Source organism: Elaeis guineensis, chromosome 4 (genome assembly GCF_000442705.2).
Source record: "Elaeis guineensis isolate ETL-2024a chromosome 4, EG11, whole genome shotgun sequence".
Taxonomy (NCBI): Eukaryota; Viridiplantae; Streptophyta; class Magnoliopsida; order Arecales; family Arecaceae; genus Elaeis; species Elaeis guineensis.
This window is the reverse complement of record NC_025996.2, coordinates 29,926,332-29,946,610: the sequence shown is the minus strand read 5'-3', so window position 1 is coordinate 29,946,610 and position 20,279 is coordinate 29,926,332. Positions and strand designations below refer to the sequence as shown.

Below are 20,279 nucleotides of genomic sequence, written 5' to 3'. Positions count from 1 at the left end.
GGATGTGCATGGATATGTAATATGCATATATATGTACATACTATATATATATGTGCGTGTAAGATAAAATCTCATACTTGAGCTGTAGGAGCCCAAAGATGAAGTGTAACAGCTTCCTTACTAAACACAGCTCCAAGTGGGCCATTGTATGCAAATAAGTCATCTAACACACCAGGCAACTGCAGACCAGTAGCATTCTTGCATTTCCCATCAACTGTTTAAAAAGGGATAAAAGCATTTACAATGACGCATTAATAGATTTTAGTTAGTCTTACTGATAAAGCTCATATCAGAAATCTAATGCATGGCATTAAAAAATAAATTAATAGATATCAATTGGGTAGTTTAAAAACTAATGAAGAACTTTCTCATTCAGGAGAATGTCATGACAGATGCCATGCAAACCCAACTCTTCATTGAGCCTAGTTTTGCTTCAGTATATTCTCTTTCCCAGCACTGTCCAAAGTTTTCAAGTGAACAGCCAAGATTTATTTTTTCTTCCAATATAGACATCAGTGATACGTTGCAGGTATTGGTCAAAAAGGGCAAATTATCTATAGTGTGGGGCCCACTCAATCAGGACCTACATGATACATGACCAGCCATAATTGCTGGAAAGTATCCGATATCTCTTTCATTCCACCTCTCTCATGCAAAACTCCTCTCTCTCATAAGCATGTTCTCTGGCCACTCTTCTCATCTCATAGTCTCTCTTATTCTTTCTTGAATGATCTCTCTCACAATCTATCAACAGTACCATCTCGATTCTCTGTCACTCTCAATCTTTCCATGATAAGATCTTGGTTATCAATCATAAAGCTGGAGAGGCCAGCTTTCTTTGAGAAAGATAATGGAATGGAAAACTTGGGAGTGAGGCTTCATGACCAACAGAGATACCGGAGAGTGAGAACTAATCCGATCTTCCTAGTGTTAACAGGCTGAACCAGTTCACAAGTTAAAAACCCATTTTATCCATAAGAGCTGGGATATGATTTTCACATTTGTTACCATTTTAAGAAATATGCACCAAAGCAAAACTCTTCCTAGGCCATGTTCCGAGTCATTCATCGATTTAGAGTTAGAAAAGAAATATAACGATTGAGATATCCAGAAAGAACCTAATTGTTTTTCCATGCTAGACAATGAGATTAGCACAATTAGGATATGGTCTAGTAGATTTTGCTACCCTAGAAATCATTACTAACTAAATTAGAAAATAATACAAATGCAAAAGAACAGTATGATCATGTCGGGAGATTACATATTTGACCGTAATTTAAGCTTTCCAATAAGAAATACAAAAAAAATTAAAAATATATAAAGAAATCATTCCTCTTGTGTTCTCATAAAATAATTTTAAATCTAGACGAATAAAACCAAAAAGAATTTAAGAAAAAAAAGAATACATGACATTCAACTTTAGTGGAATGCGGGTGGAATCAACGATGCAATAACTTGTTCAAGAGATTTGTTCCATTAAACAAGACAATGAAGAAATCATTCAAAAAGGTAATGAAAGCATTACAAGAGATATGGCTTTCTCTAGCATCATTATGACCGTCAAACGTCCCATAAAACAAGAGGATCTTAGGGAATAAGAATCTTTAGCATATTAATAGGGTTTGCCATATCGATCGGTACCATACTGATACCAACTGGGTATGCAGTCTCATACCACATCAACACTCAATACATCTCATCATCCCCTACCACATGCAAACTGACACTATAATAGGATGGTACCGATATGGGGACCGATACCGAAATCATGAACCTTAAGAATAATGTATATAAAATATAGAAAGGATGCATTTCACTGATGATCTAGTTTATGTAAGCTTATCAAAGTTCGCCGTTTCAGTATTAGGACCTGTAAGAGTGCCAACTTGTTATTATGTCAATATGGGACTAGGGCCTGTACTAGTGCCAACTTATTATTATGTCAATATGGGGCCGGTCCGGCATTCCGAGGGTCGGTACCCACCTATACTACATAAGGGGATATATATACATAAGGTTAGGATGTATACACACACACACACACACAAGGTTTACCTATCAATCAGTATCATACCATATCGAGCATACCACACCATACCAATGCTGAATCGATATGCAATCTCGTACCATACTGACACTCAGTACACCTTATCGTCTCGTACCATATGCAAACTGGCACTATAATAGGATGGTACTGTGACGGGATCAGGTACTAAAATAATGAATCTTGAAGATAATGTACATAAAAAAAGAAAGGATGTATTTCACCGATGATCTAATTTATGTACACTAATCAAGATTTACCGTCTCCGTACAGGGCCCCATACTAATGCCAACCTATTACTATGTTAGTATGGGGCCAATTCAATATACTGAGGATTGGTGCACCCCTGTACCACATATGGATACCGAATCAGTACAATACAGTATGCCTCGTACTGCCCGATTCGGTATGGTACAGCAAATCTTGATGTTAGTAATATCATGCTTTTGAATAGAATACGATCAAAGCTAAATTCTTCAAAGAGAGATTGCAGAACTTTCCCTAATATAAGGTCATATAGCAATTATCATAAACTATTTAACCATACTCTTTTAAAAGTTGCACCCTAGTTTGAGAAGAATGATCCAAAGCATCAAAGCAATTGATCAAGGAAATAAAATTTTAAATCACTTTGGAATTCCACTTGCAAATACTAAAGTTCTTAAATAGGCATACTTGGATCTTTTTTAGAATGTTTGCACGGTTGCACCAGAGTTGTGTGCAAACAAGGCTCCAAACTATAGCTCAATATGTGTTGAACACAACACCCACTCTGAACTTTATGTCCCGGTTGCAAGAAAGATTTAAAGATTCTTTTGGAATCATAAAATTAGTAGGAAAGGCAGACGTACACTATTGCTCAAGAGTCAAGACTACCTTAACCATAACCATACAGCTATATCTGAACCATTTGGATATTTGGATCCATTTCATCAAACTTTGGCATGTTTTTATAATTGGCTGTCAACCAAACTTCAACCCTCCATGGCTCCACCTTTCTTATCCAGGCTTGAGACTGGCAATGGCAATGATACATTGCTGCCTGAGACTCCATTACCAAAAATGACTAACAGAGATTAGCAATTAAGAGAGTTCTAGAACAACTGGAATGCCTGATTAAAGGCTGCCCTGGCTTCTAGCCAAGAACAAGCCTAACAATGAAATTGAGAAAGTGATGTTAGGATATGTCAAAGATTAAATATGATTAAGGGAAGAGATTGTCCTAGATAGGTACAGGCCTGGTGATGATTGAATAAAGAAAGGTAAGGGCAAAACATCTTAGATTTGGAAGATGAAATTTAATTTATATCCACATATCTCAAAGTGATATTATATATATATATATATATATATATATATATATATATATATATAGAGAGAGAGAGAGAGAGAGAGAGAGAGATTGGGTCAAGAAAACCAAGTTAACATCATTGAGTCTAAGTGGAATTGACGTTTAAACCATCGCTACATGGAAAATTTAGTGCAAAAAGCACAAATCAGAGCTCGTTTCTACAAACAAGAATGTGGCACAGGCATCTAGTTCATCAAACATTTTTCACTAGATATTATTAGGCAGACTTTGAACATTCTTTTGCCTTTAAATCTAATAAAACATGCCAATATGTGCTCTAAGCAAAAGCATCCCCACTACAAAGCCTACATATCATATTTTTCAAGCATTTAATGATGAGATGCATGCAAGGTTTCAAAAGGCAACCTATGTTGGTCAATGTGGGTGACAATATATCATGCCAGCCCATGCTAGCCAGCATGTTCGATGCCAGGCCACTATCAGCTACTAGAAATTAGCATGGCACCCTTTAGTTCTTTTTTTATTTCTAATCAAAAAAGGATGAAGTGATTTTTTTTGCTACTTTTATTTCAGCACCACATAGTTGCCTAACATGCCTCTTACCCATCAATAGAACGAGTTGGATTAAATGGGGAAATTGAACAGGTTTCGGACCAAAGTTTTAAATAGCAGTAGGACAGTAGGGTGTCCCAACATCCCAAGTGTTGGGATGGGAAGAGTCAGGTAATGGACCGAGTTGGGACAGGACGTCCACCATCACGTGTGTTGGTATGGAGAGCCCCATTCCACGGAAAAACCAAGACAGCCCCATCTCCCACCCTTAGCATGAAAGAGCTAGCTCCAGAGTAAATGGTGACAAATAACCACTATGATGGAGTAGTAGTCTCCCTCTCCATTGATACATGTACATTCTACAAAATTTAAGGGGGGAAAAATGTGATTTCATTGAAAGCTTGTCAAGATGTGAGCAAAATTATTAAGCCTATGTACTTTTAAAATTCAATTTTCTCTAAATACCTTCCTAATAGAGATTTGTAAAAAGCGATGCACTTCTAATACATACAACAAAATTTATTTGACCCAACCTCAAATATCAGTAGCAAAGTTGATATCAGCCTCCAATATGTAACTAAGTTTGTGTTCAAGCATATCAACAACAAAGTGATCGCATTATTTTCTCCAAGTCTAATGAGCTAACATAGTAATTGACTAGAGACTTACCAGTTGTCCATTAAGTTTATACCAAGGTTTTAAATCCCGTGGGACGAGGTTGTCCCGATTTTTTCATGGAATGGGACGCGTCGCTGTCCCATCCCGTCCCGACACTTGGGACAGAGGATGTCCCAAGACGTCCCGATCAGGGTGCTAGGACACTAGCGGGACGGCCTGTCCCAACACATAGAATGGTACCCTATCTCGATGTCCCACGGGACGTCCCGTTGGGACCTGAATCCCTGGTTTATACTACATAGGCATAAATAGTTTATGACTTACCATAGAAGGCAATTGCTAACTGGCATTTGAGAAGGTTTTCAAAATCCACAGATTCAGAAATCTTGAAAGCACTATAGTTTACAATATGAGGAAACTTCTCGGTTACCTGAAATTATGACAAAAGTAGAGTTAAAGACACATGAAGTTGCTAGTCTCAGTAGAAAATGCTTCTCGTAGTTGGTAAGTGATCAACAAGAAGCAGGTCATAGAAAATCTTGACAAAAACTTTTACTATCAGGTCTACCAAGAGATTGCTATCTCACATTTGCTGGAAGCCCATAATATTCTGGTTCAAGCAAAATTTTCACATCATACCCTGCCAACAAGAGAAGAAATCATGACTCAGAAAGAGTGCGCAAGTTATTCATATACATGATAGAACATCAAATCTGCAATGCAGTAATGCACATCAAAAATATTGCCTAAGCAAGAGGGTTTAAAATCCATAGAGAATTATATCTATGAAGCACAGGCAGATGAACTCCCATGTATCTTTAAAAGAAAAGGCAATAGAGGAAAAAGCTCTCTGGAATATATGTCTTGGATATGGATAATGAATGTCATGACACATTTCATGGGAGTCTCGAATGAAGAAAGCAGACTAATGTGGTAATTTTTACCACCTTCAATACCCTCCTCTGTGAGCGATATGCTTGCCTTTCTACTAGCATAGAGATAAACATAAGCATCATCATCATAATTGATATTCCAAGCAATCAAAATTCTGGAAACCCAGTAAGCCCTTGCATATGATAGAGTTTCCTGCACATGCAACTTCTAAAAGTGAGTAAGCCATTATCAATAAATTAAGTTTAAGAAACATCACTAAGTCAAAATATGACATTAAGGTTTAAGCATATATGTAACCTTTATAAGAGAAATTAGACTTTATTAAACTGAACTAGTTAATATTTCTAGGAGATAATGATAATCCAGTTCAAAAATTGAACCCAATAAACCAACTAAATGACAAACATGAGAAACAAACTCGATAAAATCTTGATTAGAGAAGGCTTTGTCCTAGACAAATTATTCAGAAATACATTTGGCTACTAGTTAGTGACTCAAAAGCGTGGAAAAAACTGAAGGCAAAAGTCCTGTAGAATTTCATCATTTCCAGATAAAACAGCATGCTTTTCAACTGTTTTGGATACTTTTAGACTGAGAAGTCTAGAAAAGAAAGCATCTTCCCCACAGATTTTTCAAAGAGAAGGTGCGGTAAATTCTTTTCTTGAATATACTTGTACCACATATTGGTCAGGAAATGCTGTCAAGGGGAAGAAATGATCTGAGAGCACTCCATCCATGGTAAAATCTTATGGGATAGGTACTTTATATTGATGAAAAAGGTTGGTGCCGCCATAACATTACCTTCATGACAGAAGAGACAACATAAGAAGGTTTCACTAATTTGTGAATGAGAAACAACAACTTCAATCACATGTACTTATTGAAAGAACATAAAAAATGTGAATTTTTAATTCTCTTTAGTCAACAAAGAACAAATATTTATGTCCTTGGTGAATAAAAAATTTGAAATACTTGAGATTCATCCCATTCTCTTGAAAGTCAAGTTTGATTTTATTTCATGTCAAAGAAATCACACAAAATTATACGAAAAACTATAATATTACTTAACATCCCTACAACCCATACATCTTCTGATTTCCAACATTCTCTAATTACTAAATCCTCCTAATGTTACCATTACTGAATATATGGTTGACATATAAAATTGACTAATTATTCATATCTTTTTGCAATTAAAATATGTAGCATTTTCTCTTTAGAACATTTCCCTTTTCCTCGTTGAGAGATTAAATATATTGAAAACACAATAAGCAACATTTCAAAGGAAAAAAAAATTGCTCCCATTAAATTGGTTTTCCTAAAGTAAAGGAAGAATATAGTAATGCTTAACAGAAAACTCTTTGGATGTAAAATTTGCCATTGCTTATATTTTCCTGAACGAATTTCAACAATTGCATGAGGCTACACTTAGCAAAACATAATCTCCAAAAACATGAACAAAACGCAAAATTAATTGCCTTGCATTCTACTCATGTGCAGACTGATTGGATCTGAAATTTGATTTTGAAATTCTTCTATAAGTAAACCTATTACTGTTATTCTTTATTGTGATTATAAAGTTAAATTGATTTGATATACCAAACAGCACAGATAAGAAAATGAATAAACAAATGAATTAGACATAAATCTGTGAAACACCATCAATAATTGACATGTGATAAAATTCGATTATGTGAAATATGAATATATATGATTAACTGCCAAGAATCTTTCATAAAAAAAGTATGGTCCTAAATATATAAAGGAGAATAGTGTTGAACACACAAGAGAGTCACTTAAGGTGGAAACCTAGATTTTGTGATCAGAGATCTCATGAAAAAGGATTAATGGGTAGAAAACAGCAATTCTAAGAATGAGTTCAACTTTTAACGAATCAGAAGGAAACTTTTGAATGTCGCTGCATCACATGCACTGATGAAGGCTCACCTATATAATAGTATTCATGAGACTGAAACTATGGGATTTGGGCAGCCTCCTCTGGTTCTAAGGATAAAATCAAGGTACCCACATATAGCCATCAATTGCACTAACCCTCCTGGAGTTTGGTTCACCAATAACAAATATTTGACTCAATGTAAGTTTAGATGAAAGTACCAGTAAAAAATCTAGTTCACTGTAGCTCCTCAGATTAAGCCCAAAAACATTGAGTACACATTCAGGTTCTGAAAAGACCTAATATTATTGCACCAAATTAACATTGCTTTCCCATAAAACATTTATCCCCAAAAAAAAGAAAAAAATGGAACCCTGTGGGGAACTACCATGATTTAAGGTTTTCTCTAAATATTTATGTTTTTCAGATTTTTCAATCATTCATTTAGTGGTTTATTTTAGTGTGTAATACACTGAATCCTTAAATTTGGCAAAGCTTTGAAACTTTGATTTCCTTATGTCAATAATTTTCAGTACTATATTGGCAAGGAAAACTTCCATTTTACATAGATATGTCAATTCTCCTCCAGAACCTAAATCAAGTGTCTGGAATTTTGTGCTAAAACCCACAGAGATGCCTGTTTATTTGGCTGCTTGTGCATGCCTAGCTGCAACAAGGGTTTGGTTCTGGGTTGTTCTTACCTGGCTTTCTATAGTTTAATAGTTTTTAACTTGAACTGTAAATCTTCATAATCACTAAGAAAAAATTTCACTCATACAGATGCACCTCAACTGAAAAATATCTGCTTTCCAGTTGTGATACCATCATGCTTCCAAGAGAGGGTGCCTATACAGTCTTTGGCTTACAATAGGAAGAGGTCTAGCATAACCCATACGAGCATCCGTACTCCAAAGCAAAAACCCTCAACAAGAAGCACCAAAGATTAAAATAGAGCTAAGTATTGTTGTTCATGATTTTTTGCATCTAGAAGCTCCAAAAAAATTCCCAAAAGATATCACTTTACTTATTTTATCATCTTATTTTCATTGGTCAACAAGACCGCATGATTCATCTGACCTCCTATATACAAACACATTAAGGAGGTGACTATAATCTTAGAGCAATCTTTCCATACCTTGATCTCAAGCCATTAACCCTCTCACTTACTCATTTATTTCTTTTTCTAAAAAAAAATATTTTAATTTAAGAAAATATATTTTTAAATTAAAACAAAGTTTGAGAAAAAAATCCATCAATTAAAGACCCAATTAATATAACAGAAGCTTCTCCAAAACCATTAATTGAAAATTATGCAAGTAACTAAACAAAGCTAATGAAGTTGTGATCAATGAAACCAAAAAAACAAAGCACAAGTAAAAAAAAAAAATTCTGGTTTGGGTTCAAGGCACATATTCACTGCCCTAAAACCACTGATTCCTTGATATAAGCAGGTATTATTGGCATTCAGCATGTCCACAGGGAGATGGAAACCAACTCTTGTCTCTAAGCAACTCAAAGTAAAAAGGGAAAAGGAAAAAACCAAGAAAAGTGGAAAAGTTTTTCTCTTATATGAGAAGAGAGAAGAAATAAAAGGAACCAACTAGGAAGAAAAGTAGAGAGATCCGTAGCTTTCTGTGTTGGTTGCCTAGTCACATAAGAACTCCTTCCATATCCCACATTCAGGGTTTAGGGTTTAGGAGGCCTCAACAATACAAAAAGGAACTCCTTCAACCAATCCTGTATCCCCCAAGATGCCACATAAACATCTCAGCGGACAGGACTTGTGACGTTAAAGAGAATTAAAAATAATAAAAAAAAAGTTTCTATAATCAATTCAGGAAAACAGAAAAATAGAACATAAGAATTAAATAAAGTTTCTATAATTAAAGTCTTATGATCTTGAAAAAAATTCAGAAAAACATAATTCAATTCTAACAAGCAAGCGTTTCTATTTGACCATGATCACCCACGCTCATAACATTTTTTTCTCCCCACGATACATCAGAAGTTGTTAAATTCTATAAACACTAGCCATTAAAATGCACGGACACATTAACTCACGGTTCAAATAATCATTTTATTTCCTAGTACCTGATTCTGAACCTTATAGCAGTCGCATGTATACAAGAACAAACAGATTCCACAGGAAAGAATCTTTTTCCTATTCCTCCATCAAGATTTTAAACGAATCATAACTCAACGCTAAAACCTCTATGCTTTATATGTTCCTAGGAGCTATTCCTTTGCAAGAAACTTCAAAAACGAGGGCAAAAAAAAAGATTCATGGTTATGACCCTCAACCCACATTCATGGATGAACACAGACGTTGCGGCAAGAAATAATCCTTTTTCTATTTTTTTCGCTTCTTTTTGTCAATATTTCTTTTCTGGGGGCAAGATTTGTCAAGATTCTTTATGAGTGATGAATTAAAGCTAAAACCTGTATGCTTTATTTTATGTACGCCTTATATGTTCATGAGAGTTATTCCTTTGCAAGAACTTCCAAAAAGATTCATGGTTCTAAACCTCAACTCACATTCATGGATGAACACAGAGGTTGCCGCAAGAAATAATCCTTTTACTATTTTTTTGGTTTCTTTTTGTCAGAATTTTTTTTCCGCGCGCAAGATTTGTCAAGATTGCTTATGAGCGGTGAATTAAAGCTAAACAACCCCATAAAGCAAATGCGAGAAACGAAACGCGAAATCACAAGGTAGCAGAGAAGAGAGAGGGCACCTGAGAAAGAGAGCTCTCGGCGATGGCAGTTCTTTCCATCGCGGCAGGCACGGGGAAGCAAGAAGTGATGGTTCTGCCGCGGCTCCGGCGAGAAAGTCGAGCTCCGACAGGGGCCGAGGGCGGAGGAGAGGAGGGCTTTGGAATCGCGGTGGAGAGGGGCCGGAGGGAAGAAGAGGGCGAGAAGAGGAGAGGGCGCTGGAGCAGGGGAGACGGGAAGAGAGATGAGGGGGAGGAGAGAGACGACATGATCTGCCCGGGGATGCGGCGAGTGTCGCTTCCGGGCCTCCGTTTTATAAGTTTCCGCCTGTAGTCGGCACGTGCGCGCGCGTATGAAGACAGAGGGCCGTTGAGGTGCCTTTCTTGGCAAACAGAACCTCAAAGCCTCCCTTTTCATGTTACTCTTTTAACGATCCAGCCGTTTTTCACTTTTCCTCCTCCCATCTTCCTAGGAAGACTATACTCTTGGCGAACAGCAAACTCCCTTCACCTGTTGGATGATAAATTTTTTTTTTTTTTTTGGTAAAGAGAAGGGCTTGTGTCCACAACATCAAGATGCAACACATAAAGGGGAAATCATAAGTCCACCGTTTGGATGCCGAACAAGCCATATTAGCAAAATAATCAGCAACTCAATTGCCCTCTCTAGGAATGGAGGAAGCTTTGAAGTGATCGAGTTTGGCAGCCATATTTTCGATCCTCATAGGAGCCTTAGAGTGCAGTCGCTTAATCACTAATCCACCAAAAATCATCCTTTTTTATTTTTATTATAAACAGGAGGAAGTGGGGAACCTACCCTAGCATAGTTTATTGAATAGAAAAAAGAAGAATGTATAAAATAAATGAGATAAATGGAAGTTATAAGAGATTAGTGGCTACACAATAACAATAAAGCAGAAAGGCATTAGAGCCAGATGACTATCACTAGCTTTTTCACTACACAAGATGCCTCACTTTTGAAAATATGTACCATCTTAGAAAGAGTAACATTAATAGAAGTTTTCTTTCTAAGAGTCTGAATTCCTCTCCAACCAAATGTGCCAGCAAAGTGTCAAAATAAGTTGGTCCCAAGCTCTTCAAAATTTAGATTTAATCTTTCTACAGTGCCAAGAAAATCAAAGATCTCGAATGTTTGGAGGCCACCATAAAATCTTTCTGAACAACCAGTGGTTCAATTGCAATTATTGTACTAATCATGGATGGCTGTGATTGGACAACTAGCACTCTTATTTAATCCCACACAAACTACTAACCAAAGTCCATATGAAAACTTGCAAATGAAATTGCCACAAATATTTTAGTGCATCATTGAATACCAAGTTTTGTGCCATAATTAAATTCAACTAGATGCTGAAAACATCAAAAGTAATCACCTATCATACAAATTATTATTCCCATCAATACACAAAAACATTTGTGTTCATATGAGAGCTCTTAGGTTGAATTCAGAGAAACTAACATTCACTACCATGAAATTCATCATCTTTATAAAGCCCGTTCAACAGCCATCTAAAAGAAAGTACCTTCTGCATTTGTCCTTTGTTAATAGCAACTACATCAATATAAGATCATGCGCTGCCTACAAATGATAATTGCATCAATAAAACCTTCATCCAAGGCAGAGAAGGCAATGGGTGAAGACTGACTTCTACGCTTGCAAGTGTCAATTCAAGATTGACTTTGAAGCTGATATTTGACGTGCAAGCAAAGATTCGTTCCCATGCAAACTAATTAGCCTCGGCAATTTTTAGATCAAAAATTTATTGAGAAATAGGATAGAAGAAATATTTCTTAAAATCAAATGAAACTAGGACTTAAACCCCGAGTTCTTTGTCTTAACATCTATAAACTTTACCAACTACAGTAGGTCGCACCCTTAATCTATCTATATAATATACTACAGCAGTTCCATCATGGGCATTTAATGGGGTATTTGAGGCTTATGTGTCAAATTTTCAGCCCTCCACCTTAGATGTACATATAGATCTAAAAAAACATTATGCCGCCCAATTAGTTCTCTCCATACATGGCACTTCTTATATCAGCAATTTTTGCCCCAAATTTTTTAACAAAAACATATTCTTTTAAAAATTTTAACATCACATTTTTATTTTTTAAAAAAATTCATTTCTATATCAAAGAATACCTTTACTAGTATATTTTAACATAAATGGAGAATTTTAATAAATGGAGAATTTTTCATATCAATTACTCATTTTTCTTAATTGTTTCTTTCAATTTTGGGGCCACGAGCTATAGATCAGGTAGAGAAAAGAGGATAATTAATATTATAACTTAGTATTTTTGCATCTTGGGGAGCACAAAATGTTTTAAAAATAGGAATTATTGGGAAGCATGAATAACAGCTCCCAATTTCTTTGGTTTCCCCAATTAACACTTACCAATAAGAATTATCTAAATAAATAGACTTTCATTTTGAGAATTATCTAATTAAGTAATATATTTTGATCAATCTTGAAAAAAAAAGTGTCATTATTAACAACTGGACACCATTAATGCTAATTCCACGGACCATTAATGAAAGTTTTGAAATTAACCAATTACCTAGGTAAGCATGAATAGCGGCTTTCATTTCCTTTTCTTCAACCATTATCCATGATTTTACATTCTTTACTCTATTATAAAGCCCAATAGATAGAATAGTATTTAGACCAAATTCCTCATTCTGTCCATTGCATTGAGTATTATTATTATTCTTATACATTCTCATTTCTACATGCCATGAGATATGATTCTATAAACGACATAACTTCACTCAAGGAGACTTGGAGGATCAAAGCAAGAGTGGTTCGGATGTGGACGATGCTTGGATTTAATCTTCTCGAAGAGGTTAATACTATCGAGATGGTTCTTCAAGATGTAATGGTGAAGCACTATCATAACAAGTATTTTTATATTTTTCTATTTGTTAATCAATAGTTAATCTTATATTTATTTTTTTCATCAGGAATCGAGGATTCATGCAATGATAAAATATTTTTTTATTCAAAAATTTAAGAATATTATCTCAGAAAGAAAAATATTTATTATAAGTCTGTTCAAGGTTGGTCAAAATAATGGTTCTTATAGGACTGCTAAACATCTCTTTAAAATTAACTTTCAATACTCCACCAGTGTGCATGTTACTAAGGATGATTCTGGAATATCCATATATAGTTTTGAGTTTACTCAGTTCATAGAGATAGCCTCAAGACAAGCCATGAGAATTATTTAATTAGTAAAATCACTGCATTATATGCTGTTTTTAATATAAATATCACAATATTCTTTAAAATATCATCCTATTTTTTCATATATAAATTAATTCTTATTTCATATTTGTTATGATTCTTATAGATGTTATTGGCAAGTTATCCTCTATTGATGAATTGGAAGAAAGCTGTAAGGATGGCAGCAATCAAAAGAGAATAGGAATAGAGCTTGAAGATATAGAGTAATTTTTATTTTTTTTAAATATAATAATGTAGCAAATCATTGTTGATGCACATGTATCATGTTTATATATTTGATATTTTTTTATTCTATTAACATGTATTCTATTTCACTCTTGATGCACATGTATTCTGTTCACTATTGTTTTATACAAAATAAAAAATGGGCCACGAGCTCAAAAAAGATAAATACTCGATACTATTTATATTTTTATATAGAATTATTCAAATATTTACAGAGGCAATATAATGATTTGTACGCTATGGGGGTCTTTTGCCAATAATGTTGTTGGAATGATGTCCAATACCCAAAATAGTCCTATTATTATTATTGTCGAATGGTGTAAGATTAAAGACTTCTCTAGTATACATTATCTATACATGAGTTTTGTCTTATGAGTAATTTTATCAATATATGATTTTATATATATTTGATTATTTTTATTTTATTTTATATAGGCAATATAAAGATATCAAATTCTCTGTATGCATTTAGGATGCTCATAAACCCTACCATTCTAAAGGTCACCGAATTTCTATCTCAGTAGAATACCAAATTCTCTCTATACATCTATAGATATGTGAATGTATGTAGCATGATAATCATCTTTGATACTTCTTTTTGTAACGGTCCATTATTTATCATACTCTTTTTTTTATTTTAATAAATTAATTATATAGATTTAATTGATCTTTAACTCGAATGAATATTGAAAAAAAAATGATAGTACCGATATGATTAATAGACATATTAGATTTTAGGATTCTCGATTCTTTACACGTCATCTTTATTTATATAAATCCAAGATTAATGAGGTTACTTTATCACAGCAACCTAGCCAGCTTTATAGTCAGACAACTATTTCTACCGTTGATGACCTTTTGCAGATTCAGAAGAGAAAGACCGTTAACGAAATAAAAGAGTATCATGATATATGTTAAACTATTGATTTTAAAGTTGACATCCATCCTTCATATTATCTTCAATCTCTTATTGGTGCATTTCAGGAGACTATGTGTGTGACACTCACTATGGTGATAAGCATCGACACAGAGCGTAGGTGATTTTATAACTCTTGCAAGAAATGTACCAAAAAATTATTTCGGATGGCTCTGGGTTTTACTGTGAGAAGTGCAATGGGCTCGTGATATCTTTTGTACCTAGGTAAAAATATAAAACAAATTGACTGATGGATATTTATGTTAATATCATTTACACTAATTTTATCTCCAACCATTTTGTATCAGTTCAAGATTGAGTTGAGGGTGATTAATGAAGCTGGTAGTGCTGTTTTCATTATTTTTGATCGTCAGGCTGCTAAGTTCCTCCAGTGCACTATTGCTGAATTAAGAGATTTTATGTATATAATATGTACCTAAGAGATGGAGTGCTGTGTCGGGTTTGATATATTCTATTCTATTTACTGTGGTTAATTTTTTTGTTCTCTGATTCAACACAAAATTCTGATGATATCAATCAAACTCCCGAGCATTTAGATCAATTTCTTGACAAGAAGTTCATTTTCAAAATGCAAATCACTAATAGGAACATTAAGGGTTATAGCTACATATACTTGGTAATGCGTATAACCAATGATAAAGATTTGATTACAGTCTATTGTTCTAATAATGATTCAGCATAGGTACATATTTATTCGAAATAGTATTTTTTTTCTAATTATATATTCCTCATATGATTAATGTAATTTTTATTTTAGGTATACGAGGAAGATATTAATACTCAGAGCATGAGCGGGATGATATCTGCTACAATTGAGTCTAAAGTGAGAAACACCTCTGATGGATTAACACCTACCAAACGTAGTTCTCCATAATTAAGCAACAAGTTAGATAACAATGAAAATCTCACAGCCCAAATGTCTTCCAATACCAAGAAAAAAATCAAAGTGGAGTAGTAGTTTTATATTTTATTGGTTAATTAATTAGAAGTACTTTTTTCTTCTACCATAATGATGTATCTTTTTAGTGGTCTATTTCATAATAATTGTAATTTTGTCAAACTATATTGGTATTTAATGTCTGTGCTTTTGTTAGTATTTATGAATTTTTTTTAGTGTTATTCTTGACTGTTTTATATATTATTAAGCAATTAAGTAACATTTTTGTTCAATCTTGACATTTTCTCTATATATTTTATATATTTATATATTTATTTACTTTATTGCTTAATTTTATTGAGCAATTATTGTATTAAAAATAAATTGACACTGGACCTCTAACCCCTTTGCTTAGTGTAAAATATATTAATTAAAATGACACTTGGTATCATTCAATTCATAGACCCTTTTTTTATTATTTATATTTAAATCATAAAATACTTTAACTTTTGGGATTTTTACTAAGTATGATACTTAAACCAAGAATTATATAATGGCAACATTTATATATCAACAAAATATAATACTATCATCCATGAAAAAAGAGATAGAACTAAAATGGAACCTACTGATATTGGGCTCAACTTTCATGCATATTAGAACCAAAATGGAACCTACTGAGTTATTACCTTTTTACTTCTCTTTTATCTATATTATTAGAACCTACTAATATTAGGCTGAGCTTTCGTTCATGTTAGAATCAAAATCAAACCTATTGAGATGAATGTAAAAATAGATAAAGAAATTTGGTATTCATTTTCTCATATTAACGGATGTCTATTGGGAACATGTGAAAAAATCTATTTTGTTGTTAATTTACCGATAAAATTGAAGATTTATGATAATTTATTAGCTTTATCCATAAGATTAGGTATTTTCAATGAATTGTCTAAGATGTTTTCATTTCTGTAGGCCTCATATTCACATTGTATCAAAGATTTTTTTTAAGTAGGCAGTGTCATTAAACCTTGTAAGTATATTGCATATTATATCACTATTTTTCATTGACTTTTTCGGCATTAGTACACAATTGCAGCATAACCATTAAAAATCTAGGTGTAATCAATGCATATTGGTAATGATTTTAAAATGAACCAATTACTTCTTTTCCTTAACCGTTTCTTTCAATTTTGGGGCCACGAGCTATAGATCAAGTAGAGAGTAAGAGGCTAATTAATATTATGACTAAGTATTTTTGCATCTTTGGAAGCATAAAATATTTTAAAAATAAGAATTGATTGATTTCTAAACTTTTCTATGAATACTGACGAATAATAAGGATCCAAATTAATAGATTTTCATTTTAAATTTTAATTATCTCAATTAACACTAACCAATAAGAATTATCTAAATAAATAAACTTTCATTTTGGGTTTTGGTATTTAATATCTATAATTTTGTTGGTATTTATTAATCATTTTTAGTGTTGGTTGTGACTATTTTATATATTATTAAGTAATTAAGTATTATATTTTGATCAATCTTGAAAAAAAGAATTAACAGTATGATTATTAACAACTGGCCACTATTCATGCTAATTTCATTCTGGTGTTGCCTATATGGATTCAAGAGAAGCAGCATTTGCAAAGATCCGAAGAAGAAGTATATTGAGGAATAAGAATGTCTTATCGTCTTCTTCTCTTTATCGTTTAAATCAAATTTCTTCAAATGGTATGTTTATGATTTTTGAGAAAGCCTTAGTAAATAACTTCGAGTTTTTACATATTTCTTTATTGTTCATACCACTCTCATGCAAACAAAACATATAGCATGAATATAATTATGTTAATCATGTGCTATAAAAATTTATAATTCATCTTTATATCATTATATTTTGCTAACAGTTGATAGAATTTATCTTTTATATTTAACAAATATTATTCTTTAATTAGTAACAGAATTTTAATTATATGTGGTAAGTGAACTTCATAAGACTTTCACAAAATGTCCATGATTATGATTCTTTTGATGAATCATGGATACTATGTAATTTTATAGTTTGTCTTTATATCATTATATTTTTCTAACAGTTGATGAATTTTTTTTTAAAAAAATATTATATTTTAATTAGTAATAAAATTTTAATGCTATTTATTACCTCAACTTCGTTAAATTTAAAGATTACTTATATATAATTTGTCATATACAATTTCTCATAACAATTATGATTATTATTTTGGATATATATTACTTTATCTTATAAATTACATATTTACAAATACTAAAACACTATTCAAAAAAAATTAAATAAAAGATATTTAAAATTACCATATATATGTGTGTGTGTGTGTCTTCAGTCATTACTAACAAATTGACTCACATATTTATAAGTTCATAATTTTTTAATGTATTTTGCTGTGAAGGAAGTGGCTTTATTATACTGGAACAATGATTTTCGTTATCTTCTCTATAAGTAATGAAACTACTATATACTTTTTAATTAATTATACTCAATATTAAATTAACTCAATTAAAAAAAAATCTTTTGACAATACAAGGGAGCTAAAAAAGGATGCAATCAGATTTATTCTCATGTAGTATAGAATATCAGTCGGAGAATGTGCGAGATATGAATAATAAAAAGAGAAGCAAGTAATTTTTATCATCTATTTCTAATATCAATACAGTAATCAATCACTCTGTTCATATACAAGCAGTAGAAGATGGTATTTATAGTACACTCATTATTAAATTATTTATTTTTTAAATATTATCATTGACATTAGTATATCATCTAATTTAATGGGACTCAATTTTATTGATATTTTTATTATTACAAACTTTATACAGGGGGCTTAGATGCCATTGGTGATGATGGTTTGAATACTTTTTTGAAGTCTAATATTACACAAGTTGAACATAGTATGTCATTTTATTTATTTTTATTTATCTTTTTTATTATGATATAAGACATAATATATTAATTAAAAATTAGATTATATGATATATGACATATTATTTTAATTTCATACTAGATAATTTTGACAAGGATATTTATCATTCTGAAGAAGGTATATTATTTATTTATTTATATTTATTTTATTTTTTATACATTGATTTTATTTATTCTTCAAAGTATAAAGCTCACTATTCATTGGTTATATATATATATATATTATGAAATATTAGATTACTGGGATATAGGTGATCCTCTATCAACATGTGAGTATTGCAGAGCAAAGATGTAGTATGAAGAGAGAAGCAAGAAAAATGTTAAGACAAGAAATTCAAAATTTTTCATGTGCTGCATGCAAGGCAAGGTTGAGCTACTATTTTTGAAACATCCTCCTTATGTGCTGTATAAGTTGTTACATGATAGAGATGTAAGAAGCAACCACTTTCGTAATCACATAAAAAGTTACAATAGATGTTTGCCTTCACGTCAATGGAAGGTAAAGTGGATAAGGATATAAATAGAAGTCGTGGTCTCTATGTGTATAGAATAAATGAACAAAATATTCACATGATTGGTAGTTTGCTCTCAAATATTGGATCGACTCCAAAATTTGCACAACTCTATATTTATGATACAGACAATGAAGTATCAAATAAAATTTCTACAGTAAGATATTTTATATTCTAAATACAACTATAAGTTTAATATATATTTTTATTTTCAATAATTACTTAATTTATTTAATTATTGCTTTAGGAATAGAGATGACAATGGCCAATTTGATGTTGATATTGTGGCTTGATTGAAGAACATACTAGATACATCAAACCCATTGGTTAAGACTTTTAGAATGGCAAAGGAAAGAAGGCATGCTAATATAATTGATAATTTGAAGATTAGATTGATACGCAAACGTTCTACAGACGAAAGGAGATACAATCTACCAATGTATTCTGAAGTTGCTGTTTTGATAGTTGGTGATATTGGATCTACACAATATAAGAGAGATATTGTTGTACAAAATAAATTAGAACTGTTACAACGTACCCATGAGGCTCATCCACTATATCTACTAATGTAATACCCATTATTGTTTCCATATGGAGAAGATGGATATAGAGATGATGTTAAGCTCGGTGCAACAAATACCGACTCTGCTGCTAAAAGGAGAAGAGTGACACTAAGGCAATTCTTTATCTTTAGAATCCAAGATAGAGACAATGAGCCTCAAACCATTGTGAGTGCGAGTAAGTTTTTTCAATAATTTTTGGTAGATGGATACATAATGGTTGAGTCTGAAAGGCTATCTTGCATAAGAATGCATCAAAAAAATTTGAGAGCAGAGCTTTATAATGGCTGTTGGTGTAAAAATCTGCCTGCACTGGAGAAGCTGGAGTCAGAGGAGTCGCGGTCGCCGTCGGGACCAGCAAAAGAAGTCTAAACCAGAGGTGGGGTTGCTCCGGCAAGATCCTCCGACGCTCAAGTAAGTTCTCTGCCTCAACAAGAATGGAGTGCTCGAACGAAAATTTTAGCAGAGTTTTGGGATAGAAAATTAGGGCTTAGAGAATAACGTATCTGGAGTCTCCCTTTTATAGACGGCGCGGGCAACAGACTGATAGTGATGTTTATAACCGTCTGGCAGTGGGCTGTCAAGGGTCAAGAGAAGTTTGTGGCGCAGAGTAGTGGAGTGAAATCGTGGGCATCACCGGGACATGCCATGTGGAGTCTGTTACGGAGAGTGGAGCGGCATCCGTTGTCGCGACTTGCCAGAGGGTGGAGAAACCGCGCGGTATCCGTCGCGGGAAGTGGAGCAGAATCGTGGCCACTATTGTGGCATGCCAGGGAGTGATAGAGCCGCGCGGAATCCGTCGCAGGAAGTGGAGCAAAGTTGTGGCCGTTACTGCGGCCTGCCAGGGAGTGATGGAGCCGCGCGGAATCTGTTGCAGGAAGTGGAGCAGAGTCATGGCCGTTACTGCGGCCTGCCAGG

The 20,279-nt window shown here is 33.3% G+C and overlaps 1 protein-coding gene across 2 annotated transcripts in view; it reads right to left on the bottom strand.

The window, feature by feature from the left end:
- The window catches only part of LOC105043173 (pullulanase 1, chloroplastic), a 71,097-nt gene extending 60,682 nt beyond the window's left edge, over nt 1-10,415 (bottom strand). Inside the window, exons 1-5 of one of the 2 annotated variants that reach the window (XM_073256123.1) lie at nt 10,050-10,415; nt 5,474-5,612; nt 5,114-5,166; nt 4,851-4,956; nt 78-214 (exon numbers count right to left, since the gene is read on the bottom strand). In XM_073256123.1, the coding sequence (XP_073112224.1) occupies nt 78-214; nt 4,851-4,956; nt 5,114-5,166; nt 5,474-5,612; nt 10,050-10,295 (681 nt within the window). In that variant the 5' untranslated portion in view covers nt 10,296-10,415. The remainder of the gene's footprint in view (nt 1-77; nt 215-4,850; nt 4,957-5,113; nt 5,167-5,473; nt 5,613-10,049) is intronic. The other variant, XM_010920617.4, reaches the window with a different exon arrangement.
- Nucleotides 10,416-20,279: the final 9,864 nt, after the last annotated feature.